The following is a 20,405-nucleotide window of genomic DNA, read 5'->3' as shown; positions in this document are numbered from 1 at the left end:
TTGTCAGTTGATGTAACCTCTGTAAAAAAAGGAAATAGAAAAGATGTGAATGTTTAAGAAGTCTTCATTCATTCATTCATTCATTATCTGCACCGCTTATCCTCAGTTGGGTCGCGGGGGTGCTGGAGCCTATCCCAGCTATCTTCGGGCAGTGGACAGGGGACACCCTGAATTAAGTAGTCTTATTTAACTTAATTTTTGTTGGAAAAGATAGGCTTTACGTGTTGCATGTCCGTGTTTCTTGATCACTGGTGGAGGGTCCGTCGTCCTCCCGCGCAGCCCGCGTCGCTTGCGCTCCACGCAGACCCAGCTCAGCAGATGCCAGCGCCGTTTAGCTCAGAGAACTCTGTGTACGGAGGGGGCCGAGGTCGGTCAAAATCACCTCTCATCCCGAGTCCTCAAAAATAAATGATCCAATTTCAGGTTTGCCTTGGCTACAGTCCTGCAAATCAAGGTAATTGGTCGAGCTTTAAAACTGGCGCGCGATGCCAAGAATTCACTGTACCACGGTAACACATTCAAGTCAGGCTGAATTTTTTTTAGCCTGATCTTACCTCTGATGTACACACTGATCATATGACGTTACACCCACCTACAGTGCACTGGACATTCAGAAAATAATGCCCATTGTGAACATCTATGATGTTGCATTTTAATTTGTCAGATAAAAAATGGATTGGAAAGTTGTTTTTCTTTGGGTGAATGTTACATTGGGCCGCTTAAATTTTATAGAAATGATCACCAGTCAAACTAAATTGATTTGTGCCTGTTTTATTTCTTATTGAAGGCAATTTAGGTCGTGTCTAGATACATGGAGTGCAGTTCCATTAAATTATTTTTAGATGCATTTTTTTAAGTCGGAACAAATAATATAAAACTTTCTTACAAGGGGTTTTCAACCTCTGCTTTACAAGCCCGGTGGGCTACCTGGTTATAAATATCAATGGCCTACAAAGTATCTTTTTCTGATTTAATTGGAATGGCCTGAATATGAGTTATACACTTCTTATAGAATATTTACTTTTAAGCGCTTTTTCACGCTTCTTGTCACAGCGCATAGCAAAGATGTTTGCCAGTCGTGCTTTTGACAAATTCAATCATTCAAACATCGGCCAAAAAGCCCGTCGTGTCGCTAATGACCTCCTATAGCAGGGATCCATCACAAGTGCAGATGAATGCAAGTGATGTGGCGCTAATCATATTTAATGGTGCTCATCTGCTCTTGGCTGGACCAGATGTGGTCCATTACAGAACCTCGGCTAATCCTGGCATCTGTGAAGATCACAAGCGCCCTAATCCGTTTGCTTAAATGTGTCGAAACTGAGGATTTAGCCCTTGACACAATACATCAGGCATACATTTATGAAGACTTTCAAACAGTGGTGCTCATCTCCACTGTGTATAATGTAAATGTTTTTTGCAATATGGAGCTTGGTAATTAGGCCATAAAATGCTGTCAAAGATTAAAGATCATGCCATTGATATCGCTCAAAACAACTGCCTGCCATGTTGAAAAACATACTTTCGAAATGGTTTTGTCCAGATACTGTACTGGAAACATTTGTGCTGTTTGGCGAGCATGTGAAGTGTATTCTAGACTACTTACATACCACTATTCAAATAAGTTTCTCTGATATAAAATATGAGACAAGAATAAACGTACGGGTGATAAGAATCCTTAAAAATGCTTGAATTTTAATGTTTTGTTTTCAAGGATTGAAAAGTGCTTAAATTTTGGGTGAAATGCATAAAATTGTTGCCATGTTTTCAACAAGTCAGCTTAAAATGACCCCGGCACAGCTCTCAGGTGGCTTCGCTTTGCCGTTGCATTTTTTCTTCCCTCATGATTAAATGCAGCTGGCATTAGTCGGTACGGTATTTTTAATGTAAATATCAATGCACTTTATTCACACAGCCCTTTAGAGCAGTCATTTTGGTGTGCCAAAATGCTTTACAGTAGATGATAAATGAAAAGAAGCAATAAGTATAAAACATACAAAAACAGAAAAATGATAAAATGAAAACCCGAAAAGATAATTAAAAACGATCAAATAAAACAAGATCGAATTCGATAAGATATGATAAAAGTGTCGTCATACTACTGGGTATTAAAAGCCATCCTGACAAAGTGTTTTTTGGGCATTGTCCTATGAAGTGTCATCACCCCCTACGGATCGCGCCAAAGAGGACAGATGCATGCTACACTTAAGCAGAGCATAATGAATCATACATTAGTGCAAGGATGGCGCATCAATTATGGACATTTATTATCAACGATGCAAAAAAAGTGTACCCAGCGTTTCCCAGTGGTAAATCGTATTGGGAAGAACTAAATGGAGAGGGATTTGTATCAAAAACAAATATATTCCCAATTTACTCAAAATTTAAAATAAATGCACATGCAAGCTTAAAAATCGCATATGCAAATCACATATATACTTTGTGGCTCTGCAAAATTCATGATTCACACCAATAGTAGTAGGTAGTGGAGAAATTGGAAAATTGGCTTTAAAAGTCCTTAAAAAGTGCTTGAATATGCCCACGAAAAACATGTACAAACCTTAAATAAAGGATTTCAAGACTTTGCCTAACATTAATCTGACTTGACGAACTCTAAATAGAAATCAACAATTGTTATGAAGTGGTTGCATAATTATTCACAAAATCTGATTATTGAATACAGCCATGTTTGTAATTCACCCATCTGAAAAATAACTTACCATTTCAAGTGTCTGTAACTAACTGCAATTCAATTTGAGCTTGACTTCATTTTTTTTCCTCATAAAAGATGAAAGTTAAGTTATTTTTCTCATAAAGCAGTTTGTTATTCCCATTCCATTGTCACTACTAGGGCTTACTTACCAGTGTAATAAAAACATTGAAGCGCTGAGATGTCATTGTCATAACTGGACCCAGCTGCAAGGTTGGTCTTGAGTCCACATTTTAACAGTAGTATGGCTTGCAGCCAGCTGGGTAGGAAATGCTTTTGGGTTGAACTCAACTGGGTCGGACTGGGTTTCATCAGGTTCTTAAATGTGAGGGCGCCCGGCACTCATTTGACATACAAAGCAAGGCCTGTGTGGCAGTAATAAAGCAATGAGGGTCACCACTTAATGTTCATGCTCATCTTTAAAATTCATGGATGTGTTACAGAAGTAGAAACTTATTCAGATTCTTTGTTTCCCGAAACAAATAACCAGAATACAAAAAAATGTAATTGTATTCCGTTAAGGTTGCAGAAAAAAAAGACATAATCAAGTTACAGGTGTATTTTGCTCAAATAAGTATAAGTATTACTTTGCAGGATTACAGTTTTATCTAAAAGCATTTTTATGTTGCGCACTTCAGGAGACAAAGTCCAGTGTGCGTTTGTTTTAACTGTTGTTATTCTTTTCCCCGTTCACATTAGTTTTATTTATATCTTACATGTCTGTTCACACCTTTCTCTCACTACGGCCTCATTCATTCCACACATGCAGCAGTGCGCTCACTCTCAGGACCCCACCATCCCAACCCCCGCAGCTGCACAAGGTGCCTGACTACAAAACATGACTATATCTCTAAAAACTTCACAAAACTAACTGTAAAATGCCATGCAATCAAAGTGCAACTAACAATGTGCCATTTTCCTTAGCATCCTTACAAGCATCCATCCATTCATTCACTTCATGCACTCATTCACGTGCGTTTTACATCTACATAATGCACTCATAGATGAATTATGTCTGTCATCATTTCAATCACTGACACTAAACAGTGAGAGATGACAAGAAGTCCCAGAGTGTGTTGAAAATTTTGAAAACGATCACTTTGCGTGTTTAAAACAATATTGGCTTTTTGATGTGCTCTGAATGTGAAGTTGTGCACTAAAACAATGCACATCTTATCTGCTATGTGAAAGAGTTTTGGTTTTGCTCAATACACATTACTTTGTGGTTAAAGTGTATTTTTTTGTTGGACTACAAGCAACTACCTGATCTTAGTTTTCTCTATTTTGTTTTTAAAGTTACATTGTTTATTTCTCTTCAACAAATTTAGTAATTTTATATATATTTAGTTTAGTTTGTCTTTTATAATCATATTTGGTGATGGAATAATCCAAAAGCAATTGAAAGTAATCAAGTTACATTACTGTAATGGTATGGTATTCTGATTACGTTACTGATTACATTTTCAACAGGTAACAAGTAACCGTATCAGATTACATTTTTAAAGTTTCCTTTCTAAAAATGCAAATAACTACCCTAACTTCTGGACTACATAGCGCACCTGATTAAAAGCAGCGTGCTCAAATTTTAGGGATGAAACTCAATTTTTTCTTCGTAACAGGCTCACTGGATTTAAAGCTGCAGGCTTAAGCTATCATAAAATTTAACTTATTCAAACACAACTTACATTTTGAGTCCGGCACCCACCTGCCGCCAAGCATGTGCGGAATTTGGCGTTGGAGCCTTTGGCCTCGGAGCCTTTGGCCTCGGAACGCCATCGGCGCTGTGCTCCTTAACAGATAAGGACGTTTCTCAGCTCTGTAATTTTTCAGTTCTGCTGAGTTTTTTACATTGTTTTCAGATCATGTGACCATTCAAAATGACGATTACAACGACCAGCTCATGTTTACCAGTGCGCTAAAAGTAAACGCAAATGAGGGCTGAATCGTGTAAAATGTGAGCCCTAGTCCTATTTTTCTAGAGGACAGCGCCAATGCAACCATACTATGAAGAATGGTGCCAGATTTCAACACAGACGTGTCTTTTTGTGTTGACGATGATTATATGGAGACAGAAGTGTAGTGTTTTTGATCATTAAGATCCACTGCTATTCAATTCAGATGTTTAAATTAAGGACTTAATTGGTGGATAAAAGGGTGAGATATCAAGAGTTTGTTGTAAATATTGAATACAGTACTTTTTTACCTCCCGTTTTGCTTCCATTATGTAGTATATGAATAATGTTGCCAAAACATGGACTGATTTCTCTTAAAATGGGTCATAGATGTTTCCAGACTTCACCGCTGTGTTTTGTATCTAGACCGGATGCGTTGTGGAAAAGAGCAGCATGCCAATTTTAGTACCGCCACGGAAAAAAAAGAATAAGCCACACCGTATTTAAAGCTTTGGTGTTGACAATGTTGGAAAAAAAGTTGTGGCTTGTAGTCTGGAAAGTACGGTAGTTGGAAACTCAACTGTGTAGTAGTATTTTTTTAGCATTTCAACCTCGCAGCTGTTTTTTTGTGCACTTTGTTTATGCAAGACTTTTTAATACACAACTTCTGAAAATCATGAATTTGGGCAAATTACACCAGGTGGAACTTACAGTCATTACATGAAGATGAGCCGGTGATCCAATCATCTGATTCATGTCTTATTAGCACATCTACTTCCTACTCCTGGCTTCAATTTTCTCCACTGATCATCCTGTTGATTCCATTGCTCGATAGGCCAGCAGCCTTCATTAGGCTGTTGCTGGACTGCATTATCATGTCAGACGTATGTCAGTCATCAAATAGCCACTGTGACGAGAAGCGGTGTGATCCTTTAAAGCATTACATACAAGCAAGTGGAAAAATCAATGCCATTTTGATTATTTCCAGGCTTTTTATAGTTTTTTCATAAGAATGTGCTTAAATATTTTTGTAGACTGCATTTAACAGATTATCTTATTCATTATTGTATCACACAAAGAACTTTGTTTTTTTATCTTATTTTATCTTTATTTATTTCACAGTCGTTAAAGAATGTATTATTTTTGGTGAATGGATTTTTGCACTCTTCGGGGTCCTTTTGACTCTGGGTGCTTGAAATCCTGAAACTGCTTGAATTTTCAAGGATTTAAAAATGTTTGAATTTTGGGTAAAGGGATTGTGAATGATTGAAATTGTTGCCATGCTTCACAGTTCTACTTGAAATGATATCAACACTGCTCTCCGGTGACTTCACTTTGCCATTGCATTTCTTTTTCCATCTTGATTAATGGCAGGTGGCATTAGTTTGTATGACTTTGTCCTATGACACATCATCAACCCCTATGGGTAGCGCCCAAGAGGACAGGAGCATGCTCTATAAAATGTTGACTGGTGAAAGGATTAAGTATCAATTATAGGCATTTATTATAAGCCATGCAAAAAAAAGAGGGTAGTGTCTCCGTATTGGTTAGCACATTTGCTTAACACGCAAAAGGTCCCCGGTTTAAGGCCGGGTGGAAACATTTGTTGGTTGGGAAAGTGATCCCCTTGAACCCTCGTGGTTTATTTGATCCACCCGCCCCAACAAACTGTTATAGGAAGAACTTCCTGCAACTGAAAATGTAGGCTACATTTTACTGTCACATTGACCAGACACTGTTCCACCATATGGGAGGGATTTTTCTCAACAAATACATTCACTGTATACTCAAGCTCTAAAAATCATATGTCTTGACAAATGCTCACGCAAGATTAAAAATTGCATATAGAAATTGTATTTGTTGCTCTGCTAAATAGATGATTCACACCGGAGTTCTTCTTTCAATGGTTTGAACAATTTTTATTGATACTTTTAACAGCAATTAAACACATTCACAACTGGAAAATTGGCTTTGAAAATCCTCAAAAGGTACTTGAATTCGGCCATGAAAATGCTGTATGAACTTTGATAAACTAATTTTTTGAGAAAAAAAAAATATATATATATTTTTCCTTTCTTTTAGAACATGAGTGACGCAATGGCAGTATTGCACAAGCTACAGACAGGTCTGGATGTCAACGTGAAGTTCACGGGGGTGCGGGTTTTTGAATACACCCCGGAATGCATCGTGTTCGATCTGCTTGACATCCCCCTCTATCACGGCTGGCTGGTGGACCCCCAGGTAGGGCTTGGCCAATCACAATCGTGAAAAATGAGGTACAACAAATGTCAACAAATCATTCTTTTTTTTTTTGTTTTTTTGTTTTTGTCGTGACTTATAGAAGGTCTTTGTTGCCTGCAACAGTTTTTGGTGAGTGTTCTATTCCTACATTGACTATCTTCATTTGCAGATGTGTGACATTGTCAAGGCAGTGGGCAACTGCAGCTACAACCAGCTGGTGGAGAAGATAATATCCTGTAAACAGTCAGACAACAGTGAGCTGGCAGGCGAAGGTCAGTGCATCTCTTCTTGGACTCCATCTTATTGGCCCTCCTCCTGCTTGTCTTTAAACACATTACCAGTGTTATTTTCTCCCTTGAGTCGTTGTCCATGAAATCTTTTCCGTTCACTTCTTTTCAAACTATCATTGTATGGTGATTAGAATTTTCATGACTCACCAATTTGCGGTGCTTAATCATGCTGAACAAAAAGGGTCAAGACATGACAATATATATATATATATATATATATATATATATATATTGTCATGTCTTGACCCTTTTTGTACAACTGTTAAAATGTTTTTGTGCCAACTTTGTCCCCTAATATATGATTTTGCTTTTATTCTGAAAAAAATACCACAGTTATACTATAATACAAAACTACTACTGCAGAAATATTACAATAGAAATACTACAAAAATACAAATACAGTAATATTAGAAAAATACTCAAGGAATACTACAAAAATACTAGCAAGAAAATAAGAGAAAAATATTACAATGGAAACTCTCCAAAAATAGTACAAAAATAATTTTATAGAAATAAATCTTGCCTTTGCATTTAATCTTCCCTCGTGAATAACTGCAGCTGGTTTTAGTTTGTGTGGCAACGCCCAAGATGACAGGTCCATGATACACCTAAACAGGGCACTATGAAACATGTATTACTGCAAGGGTTATGTATCAGTTATGGGCCTTGCAAAAAGTAATGGTAACATTTCCCAGTGGTAAATTGTAATGGGAAGAACTTCCTCTGAACCTGAAAGGTAAGCAACATATTACTGTCTTTTACCCAACAACTATATGGGGAGAGATTTTGCTCTAAAACAAAAATATTCGCATTTTAGTCAAGATCGTAAAATATACTGTACTGTATTTGATACTGTAAATACACACTCAAGATTCAAAGCCGCGTTTGTAAATCCCAGAGATATTTATGGCAATGCAAAAAACATGATTCACACCGTATTTTTTTCTTTTAATGACAGTGGAGAAGTTGAACATTTGGCTTTGAAAGTCCTAAAAGCCCCAGTGTGTAATATTTGACCACTAGATGGCACTGATGCACAATGCAAACAAAAACTAGGGCCACAGAGAACACTAAATATTACAACTGTCCCTTTGAAAAGTGCCTTGAATTTGGGTAAAAAACTACAAAAAAACATTTTAGAAATTGTCTTTACACATTCTGGAATATGACTTTCAATGTTTGGCAGCTGTACTTATTTAAACAAAAGGATTCTTACCCTGGGTCAACCATGTCCCAGGCTCATAAAAAGTAAATACCTCTTGCATAATCCTGATAAAAAAACATCAATAAAAAGTGAACCCTCTTAGCATAGCTAAAAATAAACACTTTTTGAAATGAATACCTCCCTGACAGCGTCAATCAAAAGTCAGCCTTTCAGAAGGTCTTTTTTTGGCATGTTTTTCAGATTCTGTCCTGGGTTTTTTAAATGAGTAGGGAAAGTGTTGTGTTAGTAGATGCCCAGTAGATTAAAGGAACACACTGACGTTGTTAAACTTTGTCAGCATTCCAAATTACATTTGTGTGTTTGTTTGGTAGGCATTGTAGCAGAGCAGTTCCTGAGCAGCACAGCCACTCAGCTGACGTACCATGGTCTTTGTGAGCTCACATCCACCGTGCAGGAAGGGGAACTCTGCGTCTTTTTCAGGAACAACCACTTCAGCACCATGATCAAATTCAAGGTAAAACACATTTGGACTAGCCGAGGGGTCGGGACCCAAAGAGCTATAATTTTTTTGAGCGAGCCATAACTAATATTTTGAGACTAATTTCGGCAAAACCGCCGAACCCCCTTTTACAGAATAAATCTATTTTTTTCAGGGCGTTTTATTTCACTTTGGGATTGTTTCAGTAATGGTATTGAAGTTTTGGTATTTTGACAGAACATTCATCCATCCATATCTGCACCGCTTATCCTCAGTAGGGTTGCGGGGGTGCTGGAGCCCATCCCAGGTATCTTCAGGCAGTGGGCAGGGGACACCCTGAACTGGTTGCCAGCCAGTCATTGGCACACAGAGACAGACAACTCATTCGGTCATTCACAACCAGGGACAATTTAGACCGGCCAATTAACCTGACATGCATGTTTTTGGGATGTGGGAGGAAACCGGTTTGCCCAGAGGAAATCCACGCAAGCACGGGGAGACCATGCAAACTCCACACAGTAAGGTTTGATCCCATGACCTCAGAACTGTGCTGCTCACGCGCTAACCATTGCGCTGCCGTGATGCCCGCGACGTTCGATGATATGATCAAATATATGGAATACGAATAATGTCAGAGCCTGTGTCCCATGCCAACAAATATACCGCATTAAACCTGTCTCCCTCCCGGAGTTACTTAAGATCATTGAGGCTTATTTTGACCTTCATAAATAATGTTTTCAAAACAAGGTGCAAGCAGAGTTCTTCAGTGAAAATGCCACAAAATACGGCAAACTTTCAGTGCAGACGCCGCTATGTACAAAGCTTAACCGACCCCTAAAGCTCCCCCAATCAAATTGGTATGTGTGCTTGGCTGATATTTCTGGCTGTTTAGTGTTTAGGCAGGTTTTTATCATAAAGCATCTCAACAGTGAACCTAAATTGTTTGACCTCTTAAGGTTCATAGGACCTGCCGGCGGACCATCAGACTGTTGATGAACAAAGTCGTGTCTTCAAGATGTTACCAGTTACTGAAATACGTTATGCCACACATCATTAGAAAAGTTAAACTCCTTGGATTCAAGATATAATGACCACTTCAAAATGTACTCATTCCAGAAACAACACGATTAATCTGAAACAAGAAACTGGGAAACTATAGCTCATCCAAAAAGTGCTCTCGTAGTCAGCTGATCATATAATTCCCTGCAAATATGGACTTGTTACATCAGCGCCATCCAGTGAATCCAACCGTGTAAAATATTTACCCCAAAACACACAAGAATGCTGAGGGATTAAAAAACAAATCAGCCTAAAAACATTCTTGCATCGTTTGACGATCCTTGTTGTAATCAGTTTGTTTCGCTCCATAACTTCCCTTTAAAACTAATAGACTCAACCGATGAGTTCTAATATGGGCATTAGCCTCTGACTTTTTGATTGACATCACTCTCGGCCAATTACAAGCTTTTTTTCACAGTCCTTAGCCTGTGACAACCTATGAGGGCTTGTATTGAAAACAACGTCATGGCCTACTTCAGCTTTGAATATCTTTGGTCAGTAGTAATAATAATATAATTATTATAATTAATAAAATAATTTGCTATCATATCAGTAGCTTTCACATTTTTGAAAACGTATAAAAGTTCCACCTGGCATGAATGATGTTCATGCTTTAAAACTGATGCTTCACAATGTATTCATCACATGCACCGTGTAGCGACGTAAAAACTGTGAGAAGGAGAATTAAAACACAGATGTCTGTGTATGTAAATTACACATATACAATGTTACCGGTTTTACACAATTAAATCAGGGTTCCTGAGAATTCTTTAAATCTTGAAGGGCATTTAATTCATTATTTTAATAAGGCCTTAGTTGGTACTAAAATGTCTTTATCGAATTTCGAAAGTCTTCAAAATTGGAACATATTAAGATTTTTAGTTGTTTAAACTAAAAGATTTAGTGACATATATCGATTGTCTTTTTTGAATTTACATCAGTGGCAAAATGGCGTGACCACAGTAGTATAAAAGCTTCCAGTCAGGCCTTAGCTCAGGAGGTAGAGCGCTCATCTTGGGATCAATAGATTGCAGGTTCGATTCCCGGGTCCTCCGTGTTATATGTCGAAGTGTCCTTGGGCAAGACACTGAATCCCAAATGCCCCCAATAAGCAGGTCGGCGCCTTGCATGGCTGCATGGCCGATATTGGTGTGTGAGTGTGTGTGTGAATGGGTAAGTGTAAAGCGCTTTGGGAGGTCTTCATTTACTTGAAACGCGCTATATAAATGCAGACCATTTACCATTTAGTAATCAAATAAAATAATGAATGACACATTGGTTAGCCAATGAAATCTAAAAAGATCAATACGCATACATTCACTGTGTATTGAAATAAGACCCCAAAATAAACGCCACTCGTGATTTATTTCCATGCACCAATATTACATACATTGATTGACTTCTGGAAAGAAAAGTCAATCACTTACAACTCTTTTAAAATGTCTGAATTATTGGCCTAAGTAAAATACACAGTAAGAAAATTATGCAAAATAAAATGTTTATTTTTTTCAGATTGTGATCAAATTTGACACCTGGTGAGGCTTCAAGCTATTGTCTCGCCTTTTTTCCAGCAAAGATGCCTCTGCTACACTCATCTGCAGGCATCTGATTGTAATTGTTGATTAGTTTGTACGGCATGCTACACCTAAACAGGGCACTATGAAATGTGTACTAATGTGCAAGGACATGAATCTTCGATATTTATTATGGGTTATGCAAAAATTTAAGGTAGCATTTCCCAGTGGTAAATTGTTATGGGAAGAACTTCCTGCAACTGAAAAAAATACATATTTACCCAACACCTCTCGGGAGTTTTGTCTCGCGATTTACTCAAGATCTAAAAGTCATGTCTTGAGAAATCCACTTGCAAGATTTAATATCGCGATTGCATATCACAGATATATTTGTGGCCCTGCAAAATCCACAATCCCCATCACATTTTTTCTCTTAATGGTACTGGAGAAATTGGGAAATCTGCTTTGACAGTCCTTGAAAAGTGCTTGATTTTAGCCGCGAAAAGGGTGTACGAAGGCTGTTAATGGTCGTTTGTGTGTTTATTTATAGGGTCAACTGTACCTACTGGTGACTGATCAAGGCTTCCTGACGGAAGAGAAGGTAGTGTGGGAGAGCCTTCACAACGTGGACGGAGACGGCAATTTCTGCGATTCAGAATTCCGGTTGAGGCCCCCGTCGGATCCGGAAACGGTGTACCGAGGACAGCAAGATCAGATTGACCAGGTCTGAGCATTGACGCAGGCAAGCCTAGCAAACCTGCTTTTTCCTCCACTTGCTACCCGTTTGCTCTTGTGACGTCGTCAAAAACTGTAAAACTATCCTAAAACCACAGTTTTTTATTTCTTAATTTATTCAAACTTCAAGTGCACTTCAAGTTTTAATATCATTTTTACAATTCCACCCAAAAAAGAGTATTTCTGCTTCAGATGGATAAAAAACAGCCATTCACAATAACACTTGCACCTCAGCTAAACTCAGTTTTTATTACCCAAAACAAATATTGTATCAGCACCCAAAATTTCCCAGGAAAACATAAAATAAAGTTTGTACTCCAAAAACTATTGCTTCAAAAATGGGCTCATCCACTGCTTGGATAAATTTGACCCAATTTCTTGATCGTTTTATGAAAAAAAAGGACTAATGATTTAATCTGCTGTAAAGCTAGTACCCATTTTTATATACATTTGTAAAAATATTTTTGTTGTCTAAAAGCGTAGCCTGTACTATTTAGCACCTCTAAGTGGTAAAACAGGCATGTCAAACTCTGTTTAACTCGTAGGCCGGATCCAGACTTTATATTATCAAGTGGGCAGAACCGGTAAAATAAATAAGTAAACCTCCAATATTTAGCTTAGTTTTTCAGTACTATAACATATCACATTTGTAGCCTACCGTAAAAATGATAATCATAGATTATACGGGATAATTTCGTAGCACAACACATTCATTCAAAAACAATGGAAGATAAGATTTTCATGTTTGGCATTGAATGTGTTAACAGTTTATTGTAACAGTTGAGTAAATGCAGCTTTACCTCTGAACCAACTCACCAAAAACAAACAAACTCAAGTTGGAGCTATGATTAGAAATATGTTTTCCTTAATTGTCATACTGCTTTGAAATAAATCTCAAAGAAATGCCAAATACGAGTTTTTTAAGTCAATTGGCAATACAGGCAGGCTGGGTTTACCTAAGCTGGATGACGGCTCCTTGACACATTTTCTGCCCTCTAGCTTCAGAAGGAGCGTTTTAATTGTATTTATTAATTAAATCATATCTTTGATAGAAATGAGCTAGACACTTGCTTTTTTCTTTTTTAACATACTCAGAAATTTGCAGCCGTCTGTATTAAATTATCCAACGGTATGAATCCGGCCCGTTGTTTGTGTTTGACATCCCTTTGGTAAAAGAAACTTGATTAGTTAAAAAAAACGTTGATTTAAATATTGAACAAAAGTACACAACACATCATACAAACATCCATATTTAAAATACGTATAGGTTGTAAAATGAGCATTTATTTTAAATAACATGAGCCTCACCTGATATAATTATCCAATATCTTTCTGGTACAAGTCCCCAAAAACCTCAGAATCAGAATTACATAATTCTCTTGGTTGGTTTTTAATCGAACGAAACAATTTTGGGAGTTATTGCAAATAATATGAACTCATTTTTCGTGGGTTATTTTTTACAAAACAACCCAATCTGGGGGAGTTATATTAAACAAATTTACATGCATTTTGGGGTTTTAAAACTAAGCAATTTTGATGGGTTATTTGTGCTAAGCACTACATGTATGTTTTCTCAAACGAATCTAGGTTGTGGATCGGTCCACTTGTGAACCAAATGGGTTCATTTTTGACCCAAATTGGTTTATTTTAACCTAAATGCTCAGCTTTGAAGATCTTGATGGAAAGCAGATTACTTTCTAAGATTTGACAATACACTAATCTCTTGCTGTATTGCAGTTTACCTTACGCGGTTTTGATACTTTGCGGCTTTTCATGGTGCGTTGTCTTCTGCAGCAGACAACACACAGCAAATTCTATCATGGAGGCAAGCTGCTGAGAGCTTTGTGTGCGTGTGTGCGCGTGCGCATGTGGTCGCACGTGTGACTGTGTGCGCGGCTGTGATAGGCTGGTGTATGCTGTCAGTTGAAGAACAGGCTGAGTGCAAAACTCAATTGGTCCACCCAAAACAAACTGAAAAGCATGGCAACAGCTAGTATTTTAGAGGCTTGTTACATTGAAAATAAATTAATCGACTAAATCAAACCCTGAGAGAGTCAAAAGAACGCAAAGAAATACTGATCACCAGCGGGTGCACCATTGATTGTTATTGGGAAGAGACTGAGTCGGCGTCTGAAGTGAAATCAATACTGTAGTGGGTTCAGCTTACTCTGCCAACCCTGTATCTCACCAACGCTATATCCATCACCCAGAAAACAAATGACTTGTGGCTACAACTCGTGGGAAACTGTTTCATTCGTCACATTTATTTGTATAACTCTTAATCACAAGATAACTCAAAAGACTGCACAGGATCACAATTACACCATCGCCTGATCTTAAACCAACATGCAGGCAAGGAAAAACTCAAAACCTCAGCATGATGAAAAAAGAAACCTTGAGAAGGGAAACCTTGTATTTTAATCTTTACTGGATCAATTTAGGGGCCCCTGATGCGTGCTGCTAGCTGGCCACTCTTTACATCGCTTTCTTACACCGAAAGTAGAAGCCTTCCAATTTCAATATACTATTGTATAATGACAATAAAGACCTTTCCTTTAATTGCAATTCTGTTTTGTTTATTTGTAGATATACAGTTGATATTTTGTTTTATTTTTTGTTTATTTTATTTTAGCCCCCTGAGACTCTTTGTGATTAAGAGCTATACAAATAAACATGACTTAACTTTCAGTCGTATGAATGATATATTTCTGATACTGTATATAATAGATAAAGTGAGTATTTCTACTTTGCGGGTTTTGACTATGGGGGGGCGCAAAAAGCAAGGGTTTGCTGTACAGGGCTTTGTAAAAAGCGAGATAAATATAAATGGACAACAGTTACCACTTACCAAATTCAAAAGTAAAAAAAAAAAAAAAAAATCAATGATAGATAAGCTCTAAAAGACACATCCCTCTACAATCCTACTGGTAATTCTCTTCAAAATGCAGCAGCTCTTCCTAGTAGCCCCTTAATTATTCATCAGGCTTTTGTTACCTCTGCAATTTTGCTGGTTTCTCCACCATCTGTTCAAAAGCAGGATTTGCTGTGTTCTCCACTCAGACAATAACTTGGCCAGACTTTAAAATTGACTTGTTTACACCGACAGCTCTGCTTTGAGCCAGAAAATCCATTTCTAAAGGTATAATCAACACTTTTATATTAGACAAAGCACTAATGAAGCCTGCGGTGAAATCAGGTGGTTTTCACCGAGAGGGGAGAGAGAATAAGTCGTAAATCAAGCGTCAAGTAAGGCTGAACAATGAAATGAGATTTAAAGGAGAGATACATTTGTATTGTGTGTATTGTTTAGTTTGAAGCTTGTGCGGGACTGCACTGCATCTACTGAGAGCTTCTTCTTTGATCCTTTAGTCAAGGTCAGTGGCTCACAAAGCCTTTGAAAGAAAGACTCCCAAAAACTAATTGATAAACACCATGCAACATTTTTTTTCTCAATTCTTTTAAGAAGTACTGAAGACTTTGAAGCTTCTATTCAACATTGCATTGCTCTTTTTGGTGAGCCTCTGCCCTTCTAGCCGTATTATTGGCTATTTAGCTTGTTCATAAATCATTATCCATTATCCGTTATCGGTCAGTTCATAATACGCTACAAAGCCTAGGAGCCGGGACACTTACTCTCAGCCAAAAAGCCAAGCTAAGGTCCTAGCCTTAAAGCCTTGCTGCGATCATTGCGAATGCACCGTTCCCGGAGGTACTGCAATACCGGGCCGTTGCGTGGAGTGGACAGAGCAAGCTCCTATGCCATCTCCGAGTTGCAAAAATCAAAGATCATACCACTTGGGTCAAGACGTAATCTTAATTAGCCCAAAAATAGACCATCCATCCATCCAACCATCCATTTTCTGCACCGCTTATCCTCAGTAGGGTCTCGGGGTGCTGGTGCCCAGCTACCTTCAGGCAGTGGGCAGGAGACACCCCGAACTGGTTGCCAGCCAGTCACAGGGTACACAGAGACAACTCACTTGCTCATTCACACATAGGGACAATTTGGACCGGCAAATTCACCCGAAATGCATGTTTTTGGAATGTGGGAGGAAACCGAAGTGCCAGGAAGGAAACCCACGCAAGCACGGGGAAAACATGCAAACTCCACACAGTAAGGTTTGATCCCATGACTTCAGAACTGTGCTGCCGTGCCGCCCAAAAATAGACCAATCAACTGAATTTCTGTTTTGTTAACTCACTTAAACCAACTAAATTATTTGAGTTCTACACAAAATGATCCAGCTTTATTTTAGATGTTCTAATTGTTTTAAGAAACGAAAAAGGAGACAGTTTTTAACTCAAATGTTTGGGTTTTGGGTTTTTGAACATGGTTCTTTATAAAAAAATTGTTTTGCACCACAAAGCCATTTTTTTTTTAACAAATTGACCCATTTTAATTTTGAACAAAGCAACCCAACTTGCTTTACTTTTAAAGGGACACTATGTAATTTTTCACTACTAGATGTCGCGGTGTGTATCATTTGAACACTATGTGACGCTGTATCCTGTAGTACAACTGAAAAACGAGTGCTAAAAAGCCCAAGTAGGAATACAAACTACGGAGACACAAAGTGAACAAAATGCACCATTATATTTCTCAGCCTTTTTGAGGTTTTTGGTTATTTGTACCAGCAAGATGGCAAACTACGGAAACTCAAAGTGATCGAACCACACCGTTTTCTCTCTCTTTTTTTTTTTCCCAGCTTCTCACAAGGTTTTTGGTTCTTTGAGGTACACTTATCAGCAAGTTGGCGGACAATGATGTCAGCTCCTGTTGTGGTGAGCCTCATGTTATGTAAAATAAAAGTATTTTTGAAAAGTGCAGGTTTATATAGTAGTTTGGGTATTTTGGGCTTATTTTCTAAATAAGTTTTTGTTTAACCAATTAAGTTTTTTACCACTAGGAAGTGCTAAATAATACACAATATTCCTTCAAACGTACAAATCCAATGAAAATAATAGTGCGGTTGAATTTTTCTGGTGTTTTATTTTAAACTCGCTCAACTCTTCATGGGGGATTTTTCTGTGCAGAATACGTTTGGTCAAAATGGCCCAAGTAGTTGATCGGTACACTTTTATCAACTGATCCATTTTGGGAACATACCCACACTAACAAAATTGGGTTACTTTTGTCGAAGTATTGCAATATTAGTTGTCAGCATGTCATGCTCCCTAAAAAATGACATTAAAAATGAAATGGTGAACTGCAATACATCTTTAAATCAAACACTTCAAAAACAATGAAATCGGTTTATTTTTGTACTTGTCTAGTTAAAGCAACAGTTGACAACATTTCAAATTTTTAATTCGCATTTTCAGAACTCAGCTGATGAAAAAAATGCCAACAGTTTGAATTGTGTTTTTTTTCATATAAAGATGCATTTTTTAAATACTCGTAGGTCAGAAATGTTTTACTTTACATAATATTAGGCTCGCTCTGAAGGAGCTAATTGAAAAGTCCCCATCTTGCTGCTAAGCCAAACCCTAAAAATCAAAAACATCGTGAAAGCCTGGTTTAAAAATGAGTGGGAAAATGGTTTGGTCACTTCCTAAAGGGCTCATGCGGGTGCTTGAAAGTTTTGAAAAGGCTGAAATGCTGACTTCAATATTGTGTTTTCAAGGATTGAAAAGTGTTTAGATTTTGACTAAAGTGCTTGAATATGCTTGAAATTGTTGCCATGTTTCAAAACAATTCTGCTTAAAAATTATGCCAACACTGCTCTGTGGTTGCTTTGCTTTGTCATTGCATTTCTTCTTCCCTCGTGATTAACTACAGCTGCCTTTAGTTTGTATGGCATTGTCCTATGATCGCGCCCTACGAGTCGCACCAAAGAGGACAGGTGCAGGCAACAAATGTGTATTGGTGCAATGATTATGTATCAATTATGGAAATTGACTTTGGGCCTTTCAAAAAAATTGTGTTTCACAGTTGTAAATTGTAATGGTAAGAACTTCATGCAACTGAAAATGTAAGTTACATATTAGTCATTTGACCCAAAACTCAAGATCTAAATATCATGTGTCTAATAAATGCACACACAAGATCTAAATACCATGTGTCTAATAAATGCACACACAAGATTTAAAATAGTATATGGATTTCTTCTTTCAATGGTATTGGAGAAATTGGAAAATTGCTTTTGAAAGTATTTAAATTTGGTCATTAAAAGGGTGCACCAACCTTGTTCATAGTTTGTATTCTTTGTGGGGTTTTTTTAGTTGCACTACACAATACTGTGACATTCAGTACACAGTGTCCCTTTGAATGAAACATTTTTTATGTAATGAAATTGATTGATAACCAACAAAACTATAGTACTGTGCTGTTTTCTAAAAAGTTCTCAATGACTCGTTTCATATTGCCCATTGTATTTTCCTCTCATCCCAGGACTACTTGATGGCTCTGTCACTGCAGCAGGAGCAGCAGAGTCAGGACTTGCAGTGGGAGCAGCTCCCCACCATCAGCGATCTGGAGCTTGCCAAAAAGCTACAAGAGGAGGAGGACCGCCAGGCATCACAGTACTACCAGGAACAGGAACAAGAACAGGCAGTGGCAGCACAAGTGCAGGTGAGTTTGGGAGAGTGTTATGGTTGAGAGGATCAATCCAAATAATCAATATTATCAATACAAAGCATGTACTTGGATCGTATCTATACTATTTTTGTAATCGATCGATACTTTGCACCTACACAAATTCCCTCGACACACCGCTTTTCACTGTAGATAGTGCAGACCTCTCTCACTCAGTGCCCTCCATCTGTAAGTACAGGATATATCTGCGAAAAAGTATTAAAAAGGATTAAATGCAGAATAAGATGTATATTTGTTTAACATTATCAGTTGTCTTTTTTAAATTTTCAAAGATTTACTTTGTGGCTACATCGCATGACCACCATCACAGAACTATCAAAACGGTGATGTGGTTTTAGTTGGGTATTTCTGAGCAAATTTGGACAGAGATGTTTACTTAGGACCTTGGGAAAGTGAATTATGTCCGACAAATATTTTTCGCCATGGCTAAAAGCCGTCAGGTCATGTGTAGAAGGCACCATTTAATGTGTGCAAGGAATAAATATATATATTTTTTTTTGTTCTTTTCATTTGATTTTTTTTTTATTTTTTAGGGTCGATTTGTTCTAAAACTTGATTTCAAAAGGCATTAAAAAAAGTCCTGAACCCTGTAAATAATGTTAGCGGTTAACATTTTTGTGCTTTGTCTATAAAAATTATAAACCTACTGAAGACGGAAGGGTTTAATTATTTAATAATCATGACATTCAAAAGCAAAAAGTATCCGCATCGGATCGGTATCAATCTATACTACCCTGTATTTACTTGAGTCGCATCGATACCAAAATTCCCAGTATCGCCCACACCTAATGTGATATCGGATAGCGGTGCTAGGTTCTGGAGAGAATTGAGGGATTGTAGTGTGTGTTTTCTGTCCCCTGTATCTCAAGAAATGACTGCAATGACTGCTGTTTAGGCCAGGGGTTGACAAACTTTTTAAGTCACGGGCCGCATTGGAACAGATGAAAAAATATGGCTGATTGATGTAAGTGTTCGTTGTATCTTATATGGGGTAAACAAAGGGAATTCAGGTGAGTGCAATCGTATTGCATTAAACAAGGACTTTTATTTTTAAAAAAGTGTAAATAAAAATATGTGAACGTGTGTTTTCTCTCTGTTTGCTAAATGGTAATTGGCATATACAGCTACAGTGTGTGAGGTTCGGCAAGGCACGTGGCTTTGACGAAATCCAGTGGACATGTTTGATGATGAGTAGCTCATTTTATTTCTTATGCTTCTTTCAGCATCGCATCGCAGGCTGGATTAAATAAGATTGACGAATGAAAAGACACACACCTGGCTCACAAGCCATACGTTCTTGACCCCTGGTGTGAACCATACGGGGCTACTGATGCATTTTTCTTTTCATTATTGTCAGAAGATATTCTGGCTTTGTAGTACAGAAAGGAATTATACAGCCTAATGCTAGTTAACTCCTGATATGTGCCTCGTTGATTTGATTGATTTCTCCAGTACGTTTCCATTTTATTTTCTGTCACTATGCCAAAATTCCACAGAAACAAGGCTAGGTTCACACTGCAGGATTTATTTTTTTTTTGCACTGACTCGACCTTTATCCGATCTGTTAAAGTCCATCCGAACGGCGCACATCTGATTTTTTTACACAAGATCCAGGCCACTTCCATATGTGGTCCTAAATCCGACACATATCTGACCTTTTGGAATGTGACTGTTGTGTGAACGTTGGATACACATTCATGCGACCTGCAAGTCACTATTCTGCGTT

The 20,405-nt window shown here is 37.8% G+C and overlaps 1 protein-coding gene and 1 pseudogene across 3 annotated transcripts in view; one reads left to right on the top strand and one right to left on the bottom strand.

The window, feature by feature from the left end:
* mindy2 (MINDY lysine 48 deubiquitinase 2) overlaps positions 1-20,405 on the top strand; it is a 56,449-nt gene that overhangs the window by 19,928 nt on the left and 16,116 nt on the right. For all 3 annotated transcript variants that reach the window (XR_015850326.1, XM_088334503.1, XM_088334502.1), the window contains 5 exons: positions 6,685-6,843; positions 7,013-7,115; positions 8,670-8,812; positions 11,900-12,073; positions 18,476-18,655. Coding sequence is in view for 2 of the 3 variants with exons in the window: in XM_088334503.1 (XP_088190629.1) it covers positions 6,685-6,843; positions 7,013-7,115; positions 8,670-8,812; positions 11,900-12,073; positions 18,476-18,655 (759 nt within the window). In the remaining variant the exon portion in view is untranslated. The remainder of the gene's footprint in view (positions 1-6,684; positions 6,844-7,012; positions 7,116-8,669; positions 8,813-11,899; positions 12,074-18,475; positions 18,656-20,405) is intronic.
* LOC148367529 (U2 spliceosomal RNA) lies at positions 15,772-15,925 on the bottom strand (annotated as a pseudogene).

This window comes from Urocampus carinirostris, chromosome 4 (assembly GCF_059441175.1).
Source record: "Urocampus carinirostris isolate Australia breed hairy pipefish chromosome 4, RoL_Ucar_1.0, whole genome shotgun sequence".
Taxonomy (NCBI): domain Eukaryota; kingdom Metazoa; phylum Chordata; class Actinopteri; order Syngnathiformes; family Syngnathidae; genus Urocampus; species Urocampus carinirostris.
This window is presented reverse-complemented; position numbering and strand designations above follow the sequence as displayed.